Source organism: Amblyraja radiata, chromosome 25, assembly GCF_010909765.2.
Source record: "Amblyraja radiata isolate CabotCenter1 chromosome 25, sAmbRad1.1.pri, whole genome shotgun sequence".
NCBI classification, from domain to species: domain Eukaryota; kingdom Metazoa; phylum Chordata; class Chondrichthyes; order Rajiformes; family Rajidae; genus Amblyraja; species Amblyraja radiata.
In genome coordinates, this window is record NC_045980.1 from 28167218 (window position 1) to 28189995 (window position 22778).

Consider the following 22778-nt stretch of genomic DNA (forward strand, 5'->3'; position numbering starts at 1 on the left):
TTCTGATGTCACCCACCAAACTTATTATGTAATGTAAATTCAATCTCGTGTTATTTCACGTTTTCAGTTAACTATCTACAGTATAAAACCGACCATGTCTTGATAGTTTTTACAATAATGGAGAATGAAAGAAAATGCCTAACTAATTGTAGGATTACGATACGATAGAACTTTATTGATCCCAGGAGGGAAATTGGTCTGCCAACAGTCATAAAATACAACAAGATACATGAAACATTAAATTAAAGTGATGAGTGGAAAGTCCAGGATTGGGGATGTGCAAAGATTGGGCGGGGGGGGGGGGGGGGGGGGGGGGAAGAAGGGGGGTTAAGGGGAGTCAGTCTACCCCATGACAGAAGGGGGAGGAGTTGTACAGTTTGATAGCCACAGGCAAATATAATCTCCTGTGGCGTTCTGTGCTGCAACTTGGTGGAACCAGTCTGTTGCTGAAGGTGCTCCTCCGGTTGGCCAGTATGTCATGGAGGGGGTGAGCTGTATTGTCCAAGATGCTCCACAGTTTGAGGACCATCCTCCCCTCCAAGACCACCTCCAGTGAATCCAACTTCACCCCCAGGACGGCGCCAGGCTTCCTGATGAGCTGGTTAATTCTGCTGCCGTCCGCAGCCTTTACCCTGCTGCCCCAGCACACGACAGCGAAAAAGAACATCTGCAGCATCTTACTGCAGACGTCTCAGTCCTTTCTTATACGGTGCCTCAGCGTTCCTGGACCAGTCCAGTTTACTGTCCAGGTAAACTCCAAGGTACTTGCTCCAAGCATAATGTATATAGTTGCCCCGACGTCGGACTTACAACACCCCGGCGAGCGGTCCTGAACATCGGGTCGCCCGTAGCGGCAACTGCGGAGGGCACGGGGAGGCCCTGACCACGGGGAACAATGGAGGAAGAGACTGACTTTGGTGCCTTCCCACACAGTGGGAAACTTTGATTCTGCTGTGTGGGGATGTTTTATGTCAAACCCTATATTGTGTTGTGTCCCTTTTTTTATTGTATGGCTGTATGGGAATTTCATTTCACTGTGCCATCTGGCACATGTGATGAATAAATCTATCTTGTATCTTTAATGTGCGTATTTTCCATTACATCTCTAACAGGTGAGCACAAAGCTACCAATTGGCACACCAGATTTCATGGCTCCTGAAGTATTGACAGTGATGAACGGAGATGGATGTTCCCCATATGGGGTGGAGTGCGACTGGTGGTCCTTGGGAGTGATTGCTTATGAAATGATTTATGAAAGGTCTCCATTCGTTGAGGGAACTTCGGTCAAAACCTCCAGCAACATCAAGAACTTTCAGGTTTGTATTGTCGTTTGGTATTGTATTTAATGTATTTATGTTTGGTTTATCTTTTGACAATGGACCACGGTAGAGGAGGAACCGGGTGCGGCAGTAAGGGCTGCTTCTGCTGGTGTGGCGTCAGGCTTTTGCAGATGGCGCAGACTTCAGTTTTGTCACGTATGTACTTGGTCATACCAGGCCAGTAAAACATGCTCTGTGTCCGTTGTAAGGTTGCCTCCACGCTGGGGCGGCCCCAGTGGACGGCGTCAAAGTATTTGCCCTGGAGGACAGCTGGGACAGCTGCCTTGTGGCTCTTGACTATAATCACATCATGTAACACCAGTTCGTTGCGAACCAGGAAGTATGGGCGGATCGTGAGCGGGGTGTTGTGTTGTTTATCCGGCCAGCCACGCCGGATGACTGCGGACAGCAATTGCAAAGTCTCGTCAGTAGCCGTGTGCTCTGCCAGGCTGCTTAAGCAATCAGTAGGAACATACGATACCTTCAGTACTGAGAACTGGTCTGGTTCAGAGAGTTGTTGTTCGCTGGTTTTGAGTGCAGCCCTTGATAGCGTGACAGCTATGTGCATGTCCTTGCCTTTTTTATAGACAATGTTGAAATCAAAACGCTGCAGCTGCATCATCATCCGTTGCAGGCGAGCCGGAGCAGCGTGAATGGGTTTATTCAAGATGGTGACCAGTGGCTGGTGGTCTGTTTCTATAGTCACAGACTTCCCAAAAATAAATTCTTTGAATTTCGTGCAGGCAAAAACCACTGCAAGTAATTCTTTTTCAATCTGGGCGTAACGTTGTTCAGTATCAGTTAGTGTGCGAGAGGCATATGAAACGGGCTTGCAGTCGTCATCGGCAGTGGTCTGCAGGCAAGCAGCACCAAGTCCGTACTGGGACTCATCACACGTGAGCTTTACGGGTAACTCCAAAGCAAAATAGGCGAGGGAAGGTGCACTACAAGCACTACAATTGGTTAGTAGGAAATAACCAATCTACAGGGGTAACTTTTTCACACATAGGGTGGTGGATGTATGGAACGAGCTGCCAGAGGAGGTAGTTGAGGTAGGGACTATCGCAATGTTTAAGAAACAGTTGGACAGGTATATGGATAAGACGGGTTTGGAGGGATATGGGCCAAACAATGACAGGTGGAACTAGTGTAGCTGGGATATGTTGGCCGGTGTGGGCAAGTTGGGCCGAAGGGCCTGTTTCCATGCTGTATGACCCTATGACCTCTACTCAAGAAATAAGATGAAAAGCAAGAAACTTTATGCCAGTTGGCCTCACACTTGTCATTGGAAAAATGCTGGAATCCATTGTTAAGCAAGACATTTAGAAAATGTCAATCATGCAGAATCAACGTATTTTATATTTTTCAAAAATAAATGATGTTTGATATATATATATGCGAGAATTCTTTGCTGATGTAACAGGTTGAATAATGGGAAACCGGGAGATGCAGTGTCTTTTCATGTTTTCAACAATTTGATGAAACTATTAGGCAAACAGTCAGGGTCCGTTGTAGGGATGAAATTCGGGAACGTTTTATTTAGAGACATACCCTGCCTGTAAAGTGCGTGTAAAATGGGTTTTTCGTGAGCCATTTAAAATAATTAAAGTTGCTAATGTTCCATGCAATGACATTCAGCTAAACTCTGTAAAGAATTAATGTCATTTTTGGGAATCAAAAAGGGATTAACTGGAGGGTTGTAAACATCAGGATGCTCATGTTATTAGGTTGGAGACACAGTTCTTTCAATTCATATAGGCTATTTATATTTAGAAATCCAAAGCAAATGAGTTACATTTTTAAATGATTTAAATAGTTGGCTAATAATATTTCTCCAGGGAATGGCTTTTCCTGAGGAAATTGAGGAATGGGTCAATATAAGGAAATAGTAAGACCTTCGGAACCATGATGCCTGCTCCACTATTTAATAAGATGATAGCTGATATTTTACTTCAGAGGCACTTTTCCTCCAATAATCCTATATGTCTTGATTTTTCTTAATGTATAAAATATATTTTCATGTGTCTCGAACAAACATGATAATGGATCGGACAATTAAAAAAAAATTTAAAACGTTGTCATAATTATTTTGACTAGAGATACTGGACTAGATCTGTGAGATCTTTATCCTGATCAATATGATCTAAAAAGAAGCTCACTATGCATGTTTCCTGGGTAGTGATTTCCCCATGTCATGTGATGTTGATTCAGAGTTTTTAATTATATGTTAATATATACATGCTGTTCTCTTATTGTAGAGATCTCTGAAATTTCCAGATGAGCCAAAAACAAGTAAGGAGTTTCTAGATTTGGTGCAAAGTCTGCTGTGTGAAGCAAAGGAGCGTTTGAATTATGAGGGACTCATCTGCCATCCTTTCTTCACAAACATTAACTGGAACAACATCAGGCACAGTAAGTTATCTTTGTTGAATGTTGCAAGTATCCTAATATTTTGTTGCACTGCAGTACTGTATAAAGATCAAATTCCCTCCTGCACCGTGTATAAAAAGCCATAAAAGTGACTGGGAGATCCACATAATGATTTTGCTAATGTGCTGGCCAAGGAACAACGATAATGTTGTTACATTATAATAATGAGTCTAAAGAAGGGTTCCGACCCGAAATGTCACCTATTCCTTTTCTCCAGAGATATTGCCTGATCCGCTGAGTTAATCAAAGGCACCCTCAAAATTCAGATGCTTACCTGGATGAATTCAGCACCAAAAACTGTCAAGAAACTCAACATTCAGGACAAAGCAGCACTCTTGATTGATACCCCATCAACTACCCTAAACATTCATATCTTCTGCCATCACTGCACGGTGGCTGCAGCATGTGTTTCTACAGCATGCCTGAATTACTATCCAGGCTACTCTAATGGCACCTCCCAAACCTGTGAGATATTCTGGCACGAAGGACAAGGCATCAGGGTGGTGGGAATACCACCACCTTTACTTTTCCTCTAAGTTGTGCATCAACTTGACCTGGAAATATATTGCCAGTCCTTCATTGTTGCTGGATCTAAATCCTGAAACTTCCTCCCAACATCGCAGTGGGCGCAACTTTAACAGAAGGCCCGTCGTGATTTAGGAAGGCATTTCACTATCATCTTCTGCCGGGCAACTAGGGATGAACCATAAATATCGGCCTTGCCAGGAATTCTCAGAGATCCTGGAAATATCTTAAGATTTGGTAATGGAATTTTGTATGCTGTTTTATTGGGAAGGCATCCTGAAGAATTGCTTTTCTCCTTCTCTGTACAGGTTAAAGAGGCACTAATAAATTAGCCACTGTGAGCTGCTTGATTGCATTCTTTGCCTGGTACCCATGACAACCAGTATCTACTCTAAAGTGATGGTGGAATGGATATCAAGTACAGTGGCGTAACTGTTCTGACCTATATAGTATTGAACTGCTGGTAGATACAACCGTCCAGAGGAATCGTCTATATTTCTCTTACATTTGAACTTTGTTGAGATTTTGGTAGATTTTAAAGAGTGAGGAAGCGAATCAGATGTCCAATTAATCTGGTTTCTTGATGTTTTTATCATTTATCACTGCAATGCACCTCGTATTTCGCTTGAGTAACTTACAACACAGTAGTATGAACGTTGAATTCTCTACTTTTAGGTGACTTCTACAAACACCTCCCTTCCCCCACATCAATAATTGTCCCTTCCCATGTAGTTCTTCCTGCGCCCCACTCAAACTTCTGGCTTTCCCCTAACTCAGAAATTTTTATTGTAAAACTTGAGAACTTACACAAACAGAAACACACTTCATCTGGAGGGTAAATTTAGCCCTAATTACATAATCAAGTTTAGAAACATTAGGAAAATTACCTGAGCAATACTTGGTTAGTGTGATCATATTCCACCATGTAATACAATACTAATTTCCACTTATATAACAATTACAGTTACAGCACGGAAACAGGACATCTCGACCCTTCTAGTCCGTGCCGAACACGTATTCTCCCCTAGTCCCATATACCTGCGCTCAGACCATAACCCTCCATTCCTTTCCCGTCCATATAACTATCCAATTTATTTTTAAATGATAAAAACGAACCTGCCTCCACCACCTTCACTGGAAGCTCATTCCACACAGCCACCACTCTCTGAGTAAAGAAGTTCCCCCTCATGTTACCCCTAAACTTCAGTCCCTTAATTCTCAAGTCATGTCCCCTTGTTTGAATCTTCCCTACTCTCAGTGGGAAAAGCTTATCCACGTCAACTCTGTCTATCCCTCTCATCATTTTAAAGACCTCTATCAAGTCCCCCCTTAACCTTCTGCGCTCCAAAGAATAAAGCCCTAACTTGTTCAACCTTTCTCTAACTTAGTTGCTGAAACCCAGGCAACATTCTAGTAAATCTCCTCTGTACTCTCTCTATTTTGTTGACATCCTTCCTATAATTAGGCGACCAAAATTGTACACCATACTCCAGAATTGGCCTCACCAATGCCTTGTACAATTTTAACATTACATCCCAACTTCTATACTCAATGCTCTGATTTATAAAGGCCAGCACACCAAAAGCTTTCTTTACCACCCTATCTACATGAGATTCCACTTTCAGGGAACTGTGCACAGTTATTCCCAGATCCCTCTGTTCACCTGCATTCTGCAATTCCCTACCATTTACCATGTACGTCCTATTTTGATTTGTCCTGCCAAGATGTAGCACCTCACACTTATCAGCATTAAACTCCATCTGCCATCTTTCAGCCCACTCTTCCAACTGGCATAAATCTCTCTGTAGACATTTGAAAATCTACTTCATTATCCACAACCCCACCTATCTTAGTATCATCTGCATACTTACTAATCCAATTTACCACACCATCATCCAGATCATTGATGTACATGACAAACAACAGTGGACCCAACACAGATCCCTGTGGCACCCCACTAGTCACTGGCCTCCAACCTGACAAACAACCATCCACCATTACTCTCTGGCATCTCCCATTCAGCCACTGTTGAATCCATCTTGCTACTCCACCATTAATACCCAACCATTGAACCTTCTTAACTAACCTTCCATGAGGAACCTTGTCAAAGGCCTTACTGAAGTCCATATATACAACATCCACTGCTTTACCCTCATCAATTTCCCGAGTAACCTCTTCAAAAAATTCAAGAAGATTAGTCAAACATGACCTTCCAGGCACAAATCCATGTTGACTGTTCCTAATCAGACCCTGTTTATCCAGATGCTTATATATATTATCGCTAAGTATCCTTTCCATTCATTTGCCCACCACTGACGTCAAACTAACAGGTCTATAATTGCTAGGTTTACTCTGAGACCCCTTTTTAAACAATGGAACAACATGCGCAGTACGCCAATCCTCCGGCACTATTCCCGTTTCTAATGACATTTGAAATATTTCTGTCATAGCCCCTGCTATTTCTACACTAACTTCCCTCAATGTCCTAGGGAATATCCTGTCCGGACCTGGAGACTTATCCACTTTTATATTTCTCAAAATGTCAGTACTTCCTCTTCTTTGAATCTCATAGTTTCCATAGCTACTCTACTTGTTTCCCTTACCTCACATAATTCAATATCCTTCTTCTTGGTGAATACCGAAGAAAATAAATTGTTCAATATCTCCCCCCATCTCTTTTGGCTCTGCAGATAGCGGTCCATTCTGACTCTCTAATGGACCAATTTTATCCCTCGTTATCCTTTTTGCTATTAATATGGCTGTAGAAACCCTTTGGATTTACTTTCACCTTACTTGCCAAAGCAACCTCATATCTTCTTTCAGCTTTTCTAATTTCTTTCTTAAGATTCTTTTTACATTCTTTATAATCCTCAAGCACCTCATTTACTCCATGCTGCCTATAATTATTGTAGATCTCCCTCTTTTTCCGAACCAAGTGTCCAATTTCCCTTGAAAACCAGGGCTCTTTCCAATTTTTACTATTTCCTTTCAACCGAACAGGGACATAAAGATTCTGTACTCTTAAAATTTCACCTTTAAATGTACTCCATTTCTCTTCCACATCTTTCCCATAAAACAAAATGTCCCAATTTACTCCTTTTAAATCCTTTTGCATCTCCTCAAAGTTAGCCTTTCTCCAATCAAAAATCTCAACCATAGGTCCAGTTCTGACCCTCTCCATAATTATTCAGATTCAGATTCAGATTCAGAAAACTTTATTGTCTGTCGTAACAGAAAATCTTCTTTGACGTGGCTCAACATACAACCAGGACAATGTACTGATAAGCAGTCATACAACACAGATTTCTGCGAGCACACACAGTGTGTATAGATCTTAAAAGCAAGTATAAAGATTAGAAACTATAAAAATAGACAAGATAAAAGTTGTGGATACGTGTAAAGTGACAGTGCGTCAGGGTTAATTTGTCCCTTGTTCATTTTTTATTTAAGCAGTTTATGGCAATGGGTATGAATGAGTTTTTGTGGATGTTTTTCTTGGATAGGGGGACTTTATATCGGCGGCCTGATGGCAGAAGTTGGAAGGACTTGTGCAGGGGGTGGGTGGGATCCTGTGTAATGAGGTTGGCTTTCCTTTTAACTGCCTGGGTGTGGAGTACTGATAATTGATTTTGAGTTTTGCCAGTTATTTTGCTTGCTTGATTGATGATCCGGGAAAGCTTTGATTTGTCTTTGACAGAGGTGAGGGTGAACCAGGATGTGATGTTAAAGATGAGTACAGATTCTATAAGTGATTTATAGACAGCTGTTAAAATGTCCTGTCTGACATCAAAGCTCCTGAGTTTCCTCAGCAGGAACAGGCGTTGCTGTGCCTTCTTGTACACAGAGTCTGTGTGCTGGGAGAAGGACAGGCGGGTGTCAATCTCTGTGCCCAGGTATCTAAAGGCCTCTACCTGCTCTACTGTATGCCCATTCCGCCTCAGAGGTTCAAAGAGAGGTTGGGGGGAAGATGTTCGCCTCCCCCCACAACACAGCTCCTTGGTCTTGGAGATGTTAAGCTCCAGAGAGCTCTCTTTGATCCACAGCATCAGGGTGTTGACCTGCTGATAGTAGGCAGCCAGAGAAGTATGATCCTTGAAGGTACACAAAATTGCTGGGGAAACTCAGCGGGTGCAGCAGCATCTATGGAGCGAAGGAAATAGGCGACGTTTCGGGCCGAAACCCTTCTTCAGACTGATGGGGGGTGGGGGGGGGGGGAGAAAGAAGGAAAAGGGGAGGAGGAGGAGGAGCCCGAGGGCGGGCGGATGGGAGGGTGGGAGGAGACAGCTAGAGGGTTAAGGAAGGGGAGGAGACAGCAAGGGCTAGCAAAATTGGGAGAATTCTATGTTAATGCCATAAGGACGCAAGGTCCCCAGACGGAATATGAGGTGCTGTTCCTCCAATTTCCGCTGTTGCTCACTCTGGCAATGGAGGAGACCCAGGACAGAGAGGTCGGATTGGGAATGGGAGGGGGAGTTGAAGTGCTGAGCCACCGGGAGTTCAGGTAGGTTCCCCCTCCCATTCCCAATCCGACCTCTCTGTCCTGGGTCTCCTCCATTGCCAGAGTGAGCAACAGCGGAAATTGGAGGAACAGCACCTCATATTCCGTCTGGGGACCTTGCGTCCTTATGGCATTAACATTGAATTCTCCCAATTTTGCTAGCCCTTGCTGTCTCCTCCCCTTCCTTAACCCTCTAGCTGTCTCCTCCCACCCTCCCATCCGCCCGCCCTCGGGCTCCTCCTCCTCCTCCCCTTTTCCTTCTTTCTCCCCCCCCCCACCCCCCATCAGTCTGAAGAAGGGTTTTGGCCCGAAACGTCGCCTATTTCCTTCGCTCCATAGATGCTGCTGCACCCGATGAGTTTCCCCAGCAATTTTGTGTACCTTCGATATTCCAGCATCTGCAGTTCCCTTTTGAACAGTGTGATCCTTGATGTGGGCCACCAGGGCCATATCGTCTGCATACTTAAAAAGGGAAATGTCACTGTTATTGTTTGTTATGTTGTTTGTGTAGATGGAAAATAAAATCGGTGATAAAACACAACCCTGGGGGACACCAGTGTTTAAAATCATGTTCTTGGATTTAAAACCATTTATATTGAAACTAATGGTATTGTGATCACTGGTCCCGAACTGTTCCCCAACGCATACCTCTGCCACCTGACCCGTCTCATTTCCTAACAGGAGGTCCAGCACCGCCCCTTCTCTAGTAGGTACTTCTATGTATTGCTGCAAAAAACTATCCTGCACACATTTTACAAACTCCAACCCATCCAGCCCATTTACAGAATGTGTTTCCCAGTCTATGTGTGGAAAATTGAAATCTCCCACAATCACTACCTTGTGCTTACTACTAATATCTGCAATCTCCTTACATATTTGCTCTTCCAATTCTCACTCCCCATTTGGCGGTCTATAATACACCCCTATAAGTGTTGCTACCCCTTTCCCATTTCTCAGTTCCACCCAAATAGCCTCCCTAGACGAGCCCTCTAATCTATCCTGCCAAAGCACTGCTTTAATATCTTCCCTGATAAGCAATGCAACACCTCCACCTCTTGCCCCTCCAATTCTATCACACCTGAAGCAACGAAATCCTGGAATATTTAGTTTCCAATCACAGCCCTCCTGCAACCATGTTTCACTGATCGCCACAACATCATACTTCCAGGTGTCAATCCAGGCTCTAAGTTCATCCACCTTTCTTACAATGCTCCTAGCATTAAAATATACACATTTAAGAAACCCACCCTCTCTTATTCTCTGTTTATTGTCTTTTTCTTCTCTCTCCCCTACATTTTGCCTCAGAGTGCTACCATTCTCTGCCTCCTGCCTCACACACTGACTGCTAGCTTTCCCAATTTGAGTCCCTCCCCCCAACCATACTAGTTTAAAGTCTCCCCAGTAGCCTTTGCAAATCTCCCCGCCAGGATATTGGTCCCCCTCGAGTTCAAGTGCAACCCGTCCTTTCTGTACAGGTCGCACCTTCCCCAAAAGAGGTCCCAATGATCCAGAAACTTGAATCCATACCCACTGCACCAGTCCCTCATCCACTCATTTATCCTCCACCTCGCTCCATTCCTACTCTCACTGTCGCGTGGCACAGGCAGTAATCCTGAGATTGTTACCTTTGCAGCCCTTCTCCTTAACTCTCTACCTAACTCCCTAAATTCTTCTTTCAGGACCTCTTCTCTTTTTTTACCTATGTCGTTGGTACCTATATGTACCACAACCTCAGGCTCCTCTCCCTCCCATTTCAGGATTTCTTGGACCCGTTCAGACACATCCCTGACCCTGGCACCAGGGAGGCAAACTACCAACCGGGTCTCCTGTCTGCGTCCACCGAATCACCTATCCGACCCCCTGACTATAGAGTCCCCTATTACAATTGCCCATCTCTTCTTTTCCTTACCCTTCTGAGCAACAGGACCGGTCTTTATGCCACTTGTTAGGCAAGAGGATCTTGCTTCTGGTATTGGGGCAAATATTACTCGAGCAGCATAGTGGCATAGCTAGTAGAGCCATTACCTCTCAGTCCCAAAGGTTCAATCGTGATCGCAAGTGAGTTTCCTCTGGGTGCTCTGATTTTCTTCAATGTCCCAAGGATGTACAGGTTGCTAGGTTAACTGGCCACTGTAAATTGCCCCAAGTGTATAGGTGAATGGTAGAATCTAGGGGAAATTGAAGAGAATGTTGAAGGAAACGAGGGATTATTGCAGGATTAATGTTAAATGAGTAGTTGATGATAGGTGCTGACTTGATAGGCCAAACAACCTGTTTCTGCATTGCATGTTACTCTACTGTCGCAGCTTTTTGATTCTGGGGGAGGTTGGGATGCCATCTGCTAAATCCGCAGTTTATCTGAGGCAGCAACTGTTTAGAACGTGGCAGAAGCTCAAGACATTCAGGTTCTAATTCAAAACCAGTTGAAATGTCTAAGGTGAACAACACTGAGGGATGTTTTAATATAGACGAATATGTGCTTTTGGGTTTTAAATAATAGCGTTCCATAGGAAGGGAGCACCAGTGGTCTTATCCTATGTAATGTTATTAGAGCATGCAGTGCAACATATAGATTAAAGTCATCCAAAACGTTTTAGTCCCCCATATACTAGTTATGAGCTTCAGTGTATGGTCCTAATTTATCCCATATATAACTTGCCACTATTTTGTATGAGGAGTTTCTCTGAATTGAAATAAATTGCATAATTTGTAGTGTTCAATAGCTCACTGTTCAATGAATTAATTGATTATTGTTGAAGCGGTCCTTTAGTTTCTACATTTGTTTTTGTTTACAATAAGAATCCTCGAAATTCTGTCGAAGACCTATTTTCCAAAAAGAATTATTTTATACCCATGTTTTGGCAATATTTTTTACAGTCAATCTGCAATGGCTTTTAAAATGTGGGTATTGCACACTGATCTCTGGCCACTCGCCTTTGTTTGTGGATACTTCATATAATCCATTGACCAGTGATATGCTAGGGAAAACCCAGATTAGTGAAAATGCCGATGGCAATGACCTGCTTTGAATGTGCAGGCATTATTATTGTTAATATCATTTGCTAATAACTTAGTAGAAATAGGAAATTGATCCAATCGTCTAAAGTTTTTATTTGTAACTAAAAATTGATTTTGCCAAACATCGATAGTGGGGAGAAAAACCCACTCCAGAACTGAACTGAAAATGAAAGCTAAAAAAAGCCCTTTTTTTTTGTAACAGTAGCCTTGGATTAAATGACCAATTTTTTTTCTGGAGCATAATGAGACTAATATTGATCCTCTTTTCAATGATCAAAAACGTGCAGATTTGTGTTAAAAGTTATTTGACATTTGGTGAGCGTTCTGCTTCTACATCTCTCCCACCACCTATTCTGTGGACGTAACAGGGACTTTAGAATGAGTCGCACATAGATGGTTATGCAATGAGGAAAAATCTACATGGCACAGCAGAACCAGTGAGCTCTTCCCTTCAGAAATGGGTAATGTGTACTGTTGCTCCAGTAATGTGACGAGTCAATATCTAATACAGTACTACTCAAATAAGATACATTTTACTGATATGTTAACCTGCTATGGACTCTGATGACAAGAAAATAGCTGTTGGTCATTAGTCAACTTGGATTCATTTAGATTAATTAAATAACTGGATTGTGGATGCTGGTTATTTGTTTTCCATAACAGGTTGATTTATATCTGATGTTGATCTTGTTCAGGAGGGATGGTATTGCATTGCAGAGATGTAAGCATGTTTTGGTTTATTTCATGAATCTATATAACGCAGCGTTAATGTCTGAATGGAATAGGATGCCATGGAAACGGGATTGCCAGTGTAAGCAGTGCTACAGTACACGATCAGTGTGTAGGTGTTCCATCCCTCTGAAGGATGGGTTCACATTGATCTACAGCATAATTACCGTCTCCAAGCTTTTAACCCCTTCAATGCCGTGGGTGAAGTGAAGCTGAGAACTGAACTCTAGCTAGTAATTTGTTTTATTACCTAATCTATTTTCGTAACAGCTCCAAATATTCTAGAATAAATTAATGAATTTCTGCTAATGAAATATTTTCGGTCATAATACTTTAATACTGATTCCACTTTGTAAATATGAAGTGAAAGCACTGAGACGTCCTTGTGTAATCCATTTGCCTCACTGATTTGTTTTTTATTGGCCCCTTCTTTCGAAGCTAGTGACTTGTATATTCTGCTGTTTGACAATTGTTTACAGCCCTCCAGGGTGTAATCCAGAAGATCAATTTTATTCAAGACTTGGCAGCAAACATTTGAATGCTTTTCGACTGATTTGAGTTTTCTGAACAGGAACCGGGTAGTATTTGCTAATTTTACAGCATTCATCAGTAGATGGTTGTCAAGCAAGAGTGTTCCAGGTGATTGTTATTTCCTCCCTCTAGACTAAAGGTTTTGAGATCAATTTTCATGTCCTTTTGGATGGAATATTTGTCTTCGACAATCAGGAGCTGAACCTCAAAACTTGTTGAAGCGCATCTGCAATGTTGTGTACACGTCTGGTCTCCCTACATAATAAAGGAGAGGGGAGTGTGGTCAAGGTGCAGCAGATTAATTCCTGGAATGACAGATTTGCTTTATGCAAAAATATTAGAATTGTAGGTTTATACTTTCTTGAGCGTAGATAAATGAGAGGCGATCTCATTGAAATGTACATTTTTAAGGACGTGACCGGGAGATGTTACGTAGATGTTTCCCCTATCCAGCGCATCAGGGGTTATGTTCCTAAAAAAAGGGGTCAATCATTCAATATAGAGATGAGAAATTTCTTCAACCAAATGGTGTGAATCTTTGGTATCTTACACCCAGACATGTTAGAAAACTCATACGCTAAATGGATGCAAAGAGAGAGGCCATTTTGGGCCATTTATGATATACGGGATTAGTGCAGAAAAGTGAGATTGGAAAAAAATGTTTAACCATGATCTTATTGAATGGTTGACCTGGCACTAAATATCAAAATCCCTGTCCATTTCATCCTCTTGTATTCTTGTCTGACTGCCTCAGCGTTGCATCTTATGCATTTTTCTTTAGGGTAGGTTGAGCATATTTCACGGTCATGGAACAATTCATAACCTCTGTATTAAAACTATTTGAATGCTAAATAATGTGAAAACGAACATGGAAACCGAACCCAAAATGCCAACAGCCATTAGATTGCATATACTGGACTTTGAAACGCATATCATTGCAAAGTTATTGTAGATTATGAGTGAATACATTGTTTTGGGAATGACTACATTTATGGAGCCAAATGCAGGTTTACTGTATTGGGAATGCCAGTGATTTCCAATCCAGAACATGGAAAATGTAGCAAGGAACTGCAGATGCTGTTTTACACTGAAAATAGACACTAAATGCTGGAGTGACTCAGTAGGTCAGGCAGTATCTCTGGAGAAAAGGAATGGGTGACGATTGAAATGTCTGCAGGAAGAACGCTATATCTCCAAAGATGCACTTTCATGCCATCTGGTGGTTGGTTGCAGTACAGCATTTACTGAAACCCGTCTCAGTTGGGAAATGGTGCATGGTGAGGGAAGGAAGGGAAGCAAAAAGCGAGCGAAATAGGTTATGAGAGGAAAAAAAACTGGAACTGCAAATACAGTAGCAATTGGCATTAAGCTTGTCACTGCTCATGTTGCTACAATTGCAAAATTACAATGACCAGAATGCAGAAAAAAAAATTGAATTAAGAAAAAGGAGGAGATGCCTGTTTGGTTTGGGCTGAACAAGCAACATTGGGCTAAGATGCAAGGAGGAGGCTAAAGAAGGGTCTCGACCCGAAACATCACCCTTTCCTTCTCTCCAGAGATGCTGCTTGGCCCGCTGAGTTACTCTAGCTTATTGTGTCTATCTAAGGGGGAGATAGTTTGTTTTGGGCTGAACTCTTTTTGGTTTATTTATAGTAATCTTTTCTGAGTGCCGAACTTGTTTAGTGGGCTTTGCTAATTCCACTAATTTGTTTTTATTTCTCGGAACCACATACTGCGAAGTGTGGCACAGTGATGCAGCTGGTAGAGCTTCTGCCTCGCAGTGCCAGAGACCTGGGTTCAATCCCAATCTCGGGTGCTGTCTGTAAGGAGCTTGCACATCTCATTGAAACGTATAAGATCGTGAGGGGCCTTGATCGGGTGGATGCACCGAGGATGTTCCCAATGATCGGGGAGGCTAGAACTAGGGGACATAGTTGCAGAGTGAGGGGGGGCTCTTTTAAAACTGAGATGAGGAAGAACTTCTTCACCCAGAGGGTGGTTAGTTTGTGGAATTCACTGCCCCAGGGAGCAGTGGAAGCAGAAATGTTAAATATATTTAAGTCAAAAATAGATGGTTTTTTAGCTGCCAAGGGGATAAGGGGCTACGGGGAGAGGGCAGGGATATGGACCTAGGTATGGTTAGTATAGTAGACCTGAGTGATCTCCTGGACAAGTGTCGATCGCCTGGATTGGGGTCGGAGAGGAATTTCCCGGATTTTTTTCCCGAATTGGACCTGGGTTTTTATCCGTTTTTTTGCCTCCCCCAGGAGATCACGCGGTTCTTGGGGTGGAGAGGGGTGATAGCGGTATAGAGGGGAGGGTAGTGTCTTGTGTTCTGTGTCTTGTGTCTACTGTTTGTGGGTAAGTGTGTCTGTTTAGTGTTCAGCCATGAGTGAATGGCGGTGCGGGCTCGACGGACCTGGTGGTCTACTCTCGCACCTACTTTCTATGATTCTATGATTCTATGATTCGCCCTGTGTCCTTGTGGGTTTCCTCCGGTTGCTCTGGTTTCCTCCCACATCCCAAAAACATGGAGAGTTGTAGGTAAATTAGCCTCTGTAAATTGGCCCAAGTGTGGAGGGAGTGGATGTGAGAGTGGGATAACATGGAACTATGTGAATGTTGGCATGGACTCACTGAGCCAAAAGAAATTTCAATGTTTAATCTTGAAACTAAACAATAATGAAACTGAGGAACTTGTTGGGTTGACTCCACAACCTACATTTTGATATCGTTTCTGCCCATCTATCTTAGTTGCCATGTTATGATTTCTGTAATGTCTAAGAGGAAAGGCAATCAATTAAGAGAAAACAATAACCTCAGTTCTCTGTGGAAGTAAATCAAAGAAAAGTGGAACAGAGACATCGCCAAATTGCATATGTGTGAGAAATCAAATTCAGTTGGTTTTCTGAACATATCCGGCATTGTCTTTGTATCTCAAATTTCCCAAATCTGCTAATTCTTGCTGCTTAATGAAACTGAAAATGTGCCAGGAAGGCTTTAATGCCTTGTGTAACTATTTGATCCTCTGTAGTGTATTTGTCTCCTCTGACTTATGCAAGATTAATGTAATCATAGCATTTGCTATAGGCTATGTAGACTTTAAATATTCCCTTAATTTCCAGACTTCCTCATTAAACTTTTTAATCCTGGTCTGTAAACTGACCAAACCATGCATAGTTTTGGTAATGTTAGGAGACAATGTAGGTTGCTGATCAAATGGCCTGGCATCTGCTGTGGAATACTTTATAGAGGACAACGCTGTTTAGTTCGTGTAAAATATGGCCTGCCCACTCTCTTGTCATGAGTATTACTGCTCTGCCAAATGGTACAGTCCAACCAAAATTGTAAGGTTCAAAATCACAGTATTGAGTGGTTCAAATCGATTGTGTGCCTGAATGCTGTAGCACTCATTGATCTCTATGTTTACATCACAGCAGATTACCATTATATCCATTGAAAGGCTCCCATCGGCTAATTGCCAGTGGTGGTGTTGTAGGGAAGGCGTCAGCAATGTGATCCTGTGTGGAAGCTTTGCTGCAAGACTCTCCAGCTCAGAACTGCCATGGTTAAACCTGCAGTCTTACAGAAGTAGATTGGCACAAGTACTGCAATGCTGACTGGATTTAGCTGCTGGCATATTCATTATCGAAAAATTGTACTTGCGGTGCAGAAAGAAAGTTTCTGCAGGCAGCAATCTGCCACCGTCAGTTGGCTTTGCAGCAGTATCCGATTAGTCATTTTCAGGGAGGAGTCTTGAGGAAGTGAGGATTACCAGAATAAATTGATGGTAACAGTGTTTTTCAGGATGCTATGTAAGTAATGATCTTTGGAGCCTGACTCTTCATTGCTGTGTTCTGGATTTTAATGAAAAGAAATCCATAATGTAACTATTTTAGCTCTTAATTATAACAATGTGTTGTACAAATATATGTGTATAATGAACTTATTTACTGTCAGAAATTCTTTGACATGGAATAAGGTATGTGTTTTGTAAACATGGGAATGGGTAGAGTCCAGATTACTGTTTATCATGTTCCACCTGTATATGTGTCTTCATGTAAATACATTGAAAATATATTGCAAATGAGCTATTTAACGCAATTACAGGATTGTATTAGAACCAACCTTTACGGCTGTCAGGTTATCTGTGTAAGAACCACTTTTACCTCAAACTGATGTAATAAGCTGTGACAGCCTATTGAACAGACTGCTTCAATAGTGACTCACTTCCCATATTTATTGAAGCATACATGCCGACTGTTACCTCTTTGGTCTCCCCTCTATTGCTGAATTTCAACATATCTTGTGTTTCCCTCGCAGTTCCACCTCCATTTGTACCCACCCTGGAAACTGATGATGATGTGTCCAATTTCGATGAGCCAGAGAAAATATCACGCCCCATGATAAAGGCACCGCAGCTGAACAAATCGGGTTTTACAGGGGAGGACTTGCCTTTCGTAGGATTGTCCTTTACCAAGACACTGGCTGCACTCTCTCCCTCAGAGTAAGTGTAATCACGAGTTAACTCTTTAACAGTAAGTGTAAGTAGAACAAGAAAGTGGCAGAGTGTTTCAATGTGCAGATGAAGTCAGGCAATTCTGTTTTGAAATCTCCATACAAGATAGTTACATGTTGACATTTTAACTCACCTGGAAATTATAAAGATTTCTTCACAGAAAAATCATTGACTTTCAAAGTGTCCCAACAGAGTTAACTCATTGAGAATTTTGCTATTTCAACATTTGTTAATTAGTCTTAAGATTAAAAAATGCAGTACCACCACAGTTAGCATTTGAGCACAGTCTTATGGTGCAGCCTGTGCCTAGTTCTCTTATTGTGGGCCTTGTTGTTTGGCTCTCTGTTGGTTGTTCTAATGTATAGCTATATATTTAGTAGTAAAGCTATTAGCTATATCTTTTGATGATCGTACCCTAGAGTAACATCAAGCTACACACTTTGAAATCACAATTGGCATTTTAACTTCATTAAAAAAGCAGCAATTGTATGTATCCTGATCCTACATAAGTAACACTCTACAATGCAAGTTGATATGGCCGTTTCTAAGAATATCAACCCAATTCTGGTAATTGTGATGATTTGTTCAGGTACATTCGAGGGCTAATTTGATGACAGAATTATCCATCCTATTTTTATTCAGTTGATAGATGTAGACAGATTACATTGCAATTACTTTAATGGATATATTAAAAATAACTTCAATAATGTGATAGCATCATACAGCTAATAACTGAATATATTGTGGGGAAATAGTAATCTGAGAATATATTTCATGTTAGCTCAGTTATTATAACTGCATTGGAAGTATCTTGTCTGTTTTTTAAAAAACTGCTTTTTTTTGCAGCACCTTGTTATGTCTTAGATATCTCAGTACTTTAAAATAACATTATTAATTGTGCAGCAATTGTTATGTAAAGAACAGTAGAAGAGTATTTGCATGCAGCATGACCCCACAAACATCAGCGGGACAAATGGCTGTAGTTTACCTTTGATTTGATGTGGAAAGAATATTCTCAAGGGCAGCAGGAAAACTCTGGATATACACAAAATGCTGGAGTAACTCAGTGGGACAGGCAGCATCTCTGGAGAGAAGGAATGGGTGACGTTTCAGGTCGAGACCATTCTTCAGACACACCAACAGGGAGATTCAGCATTTTGTATCTCCCTGTATCTTCGGTGTAAACCAGCATCTGCAGTTCCTCCCTACGGGAAAACTCTAATCCACTTTGAAGTACTCCCCCAGTATGTTTGTTTGAATGAATGGAATGGACATATGTGGTTTTGGTTTAATATGGAATTGAAATTCTAGAAAAATACAGTAAAAATAAATTATTGGAAATGTTCACCAGGGATGGGAAGAGTGTACATGAATGTGAAGGATATGATTTGGTAAGCAGGGGTGTGTAAATAACTAACAGGGCACATGGTGCCAGAAAGCTATTAACTTTGACTTTGTCTCTCTTACTCTCATTCACTACCTAAGATAATGGAGAGTAGCTGGTTATTTACATACAAAGATATTTATAAAAGGTCTCATATTTTGCGAAGCAACACTTTTTTATTGTGTGCCCCCTCCCGTACACGGAGGGGGTCACTTCCTAGAGGCAGAGAGTGGCAATTGTAGCAACCAGCCATTGTAGCAAAGAGCAGTTAGCCATGTGGCACACATTTCTTTAGAGAGCCATCACCCATGTATTATACTTGCCATATCTGCTCAAGACCTGCGAGGAGAGATGGGATACGATTGCCCAATGCTCCCTGGGGATTAGAAGTTTGAGATGTGATCTGGGTGAAACACAAGATTCTGCGAGGATTACTATTTTGTTATTTATGGCATGATAAACTTTGTGGTGCCCGTTGCTAATTGCTCTTCAGACAGTGCAGATCTCCTTCTTGAACCACTTTGGGGGAAGTTCTTTTGGCACAATGCATTTGGGTAGAGTGCTCCAGAATGTTAACCCTGTAATGATGAAGAAACACCAAAATAGTTCCAAATCAAGATGATCTGTCTCTTGAGGAATTTGCAGGGGGTTGACATTCTCATGTGGCTGCAATCCTGAGACTGCTGTCCTTGATTTTCTATGTGGTGCAGATTCTTGCACTGGAAGGTGTTATTGGAGTATTCCTGGCCAATAACTGCAGTGCATGTTGTAGATGGTACACACTGCAGCCACGATGCACTGGTGACAGGTTGCTTTGTCCTGCATTGTACGAACTTTAAGTATATTTGTAACTGCACTCATCTATACAAGTGGAAAATATTCCATGATTAATGCCTTATAAATTATGATTCATCTTGTAATCGTGGTATTTGAACGATTAGTCCATTTAATGTTCTGGTAAATGGTAACCTCCCCCCCCCCCAAGTTGTGAATATTTAATGATGGTCATGCTATTAATGGAGAGTAGACTCTTTCTGTTGGGGATTGTTATTGCTGGGCACTTGTGTGACGCAATTCAATGGATCTTGCTGCATTTTTGTTTCCTGGGGTTGGATCTAATGAAGAGGGATTAGTGGAATAGTAGGAGTGTAGGTGGAAACTATGTTCCACGTGTCTCACAAAAGAGCAGGGATAAATAGGACATAATAATTTCAGCGGATAAACAAAAACATTCATGTGACAATGTGTATAGATTCGTATGCAGCATAACAATGGGATGTGGCATGGAAGTATAGATTTCGTATTTTGTATAAAACACTGGGCAATATAAGTTCATAAATTATAGGAGCAGAATTAGGCCATTCGGCCTATCAAGTCTACTGCGTCATTCAAATCTGATCTATCTTGTTCTAAATAAACTCAGAAACTGATCCACCATCATTATCTTTGATAGAGAATCGCGAAGGTTGACTTCCCTCCTCATAAAGGCCTGTCTTCCCTGAATGGCTGATCATTTATTTTGTGACTGTGATTCTTGGTTCCAGACACCACAGTCAGGGAAAATATTAGCTCTTCATCTGCCCTCTTAAGAATTTTAAATTAAATTTTAAACTTGTCTTTTTGAAATGTTGAATTGCATTTGCTGCTGGATCTCCCGGTTGCCAACAATTTTAGTTCACTTTCCCAGTCCAAATAATGACTTTTCTGTCTTTGTCCTCTTCCATTGCCAGAGCGAGGCCGCACACAATATGGCGGAATGGCACTTCATAGTCTGCTTGGGTACCTTACAACCCACTGGTATAAGCATTGAATTCTCCGATTTCAAGTTATACCCACCTACTGCAGTTGTTGAATATGTACAGTAATGGAATCAGTAGATTTTTGGCATAAAGAAAATTAAGGATTGTGAAGTATTGGTTTATTAAGGCTTCTAGTATTGGTTTATTATTGTTAAATGCATCGAGATGCAGTGAAAACTTTGTTTTGCATGTAATCCGGGCAGATCATACCATTTGACTGCAATCGTTCCACACATGGGTACAATGGATAGATCAAAGATTATAAACAGAGTACAGAATATAGTGTTACAGCTGCAAGAATAGTACAGATAGACAAAATGTGCAAGGGCCACGACAAGGTAGATTGAAAGATCATGAATACATCCTTATGCGAGGTCCTTCAAGACTCAGATGACAAGTGGGAAGAAGTTATTCTTGGATCTGGTGGTATGTCCTTCCAAGCTTCTACCTGAGAGGAGAGGGGAGAAACAAAAATGACCGGTCCTTGATCCTTGTTGGTTGCTTTCCCAAGATACCGTGAAGTGTGGATGGAGTCAATAAGGGGGAGACTGGTATGTGTAATGGGCTGGGCTGGGTCCACATCTCTGTGTATTTTCTTGCACAGATCATTTACCATACAAAGCTGTGATGCATTCGGAAAGGATGCTTTCTATGATGCATCTGTAGAAATTAGTAAAAGTTATGCCAAATTTCCCTCGTCTTCTGAGGATGTAGAGGCATTGGTGTGCAGTCTTGGCTGTATAATTGACATACATGGATACAAAGACAATAGGTGGGAAAAGGATGAAATAGGAGTGAGTTAGGAAGCTCAAGACATATGTACAGCCTTGCTTCTGCTTTTATGTGGCATGTGTCATAAATTTGGATTAAAAATGTACATAAAATATTAGATAGAATCTGTTTATAGATATCATCACACCTCATCATATCAAAAAAGGACAGTTGCTTGTTTTAAAGGAGTAGTTGTTCCCATGGTATTGAACTTTTATTTTAATGGCAATACTCTTTATAACCATTTATGCACTGCAAACCTTTATATTTGCATCCGCAATATATTTTGAGCCTGAGCTGCAGTATATGTCTGTGGTGGGTGAGATTATAATTGAATGTTATTTTTGGTTCTCACATTTTGTAAGCAGCCGCTACTTTTGACAAGATTTGAACTACTTCATGGTTCTACACTTTTGCGATCGTAGATGTGTATGGCATAGGAGGAGTCCAATGTTCCATGCTGGTCAAGCAAAGCTATCCAGTTCTTGGTCCACACCAGCTCATCAAATGCTCATCAAATACTATTTAAATATGATCGGTGGTCTGTCTCTGCCATTTTTACAGGTTGTGAAATCCAAATTTCTCCTCATCTTTCAGAATCTTTTTTTTCCCTTCAATCCTGTAATCACTTTACCTATTATAATAAGCCTTCGTCCACAGCCATTACTCTCCTGCTTGAGGAAGTTGATTCTTATTCCTTCTAGGCCTCTCGTTACATACCTCACTTAAGCCACTTTTCGGTACAGGGGCGGCACAGTGGCGCAGCGGTAGAATTGCTGCCTTATAGCACCAGACACCCAGGTTTGATCCTGACTATGGCTGCTGTCTGTACGGAGTTTGTTCGTTCTCCCTGTGACCACGTGCGTTTTCTCCAGGTGCTCCGGTTTCCTTCCAAGCTCCAAAGACGTACACTAGGCAAAATTGTAAATTGTCCCTAGTGTTTAGAACAGTGCTAGTGTACGGGGTGATTACTGAACAGCGCAGACTCGGCGGGCCGAAGGGCCTGCTTCCGCACTTTATCTCTATCGTCTAAAGTTCTCAGTTTCCTTTTTTCTCAAATAATTGAACTGTACTTTAGCCAAAATGTCATCATATCATAAAAGATCTCCAGTCAGAGTAATGACCCTCGTTTGTACACTGATGCTGTCACATCCATTCTGTTAAATGATGACATGAATCGTACGCGGTACTTTAACTGTGACCCAACTAACTATTGTATTACATGCCTTGGAGGACATCGATTTGCCTTCTGAAC

General features: G+C 41.7%; 1 protein-coding gene across 7 annotated transcripts in view; it reads left to right on the forward strand.

Moving 5' to 3' along the window:
* Positions 1 to 22778, forward strand: part of cit (citron rho-interacting serine/threonine kinase) — a 153229-nt gene that overhangs the window by 27098 nt on the left and 103353 nt on the right. For all 7 annotated transcript variants that reach the window (XM_033043639.1, XM_033043633.1, XM_033043640.1 and 4 more), the window contains exons 8-10: positions 1113 to 1316; positions 3578 to 3731; positions 17374 to 17557. In XM_033043639.1, the coding sequence (XP_032899530.1) occupies positions 1113 to 1316; positions 3578 to 3731; positions 17374 to 17557 (542 nt within the window). The remainder of the gene's footprint in view (positions 1 to 1112; positions 1317 to 3577; positions 3732 to 17373; positions 17558 to 22778) is intronic.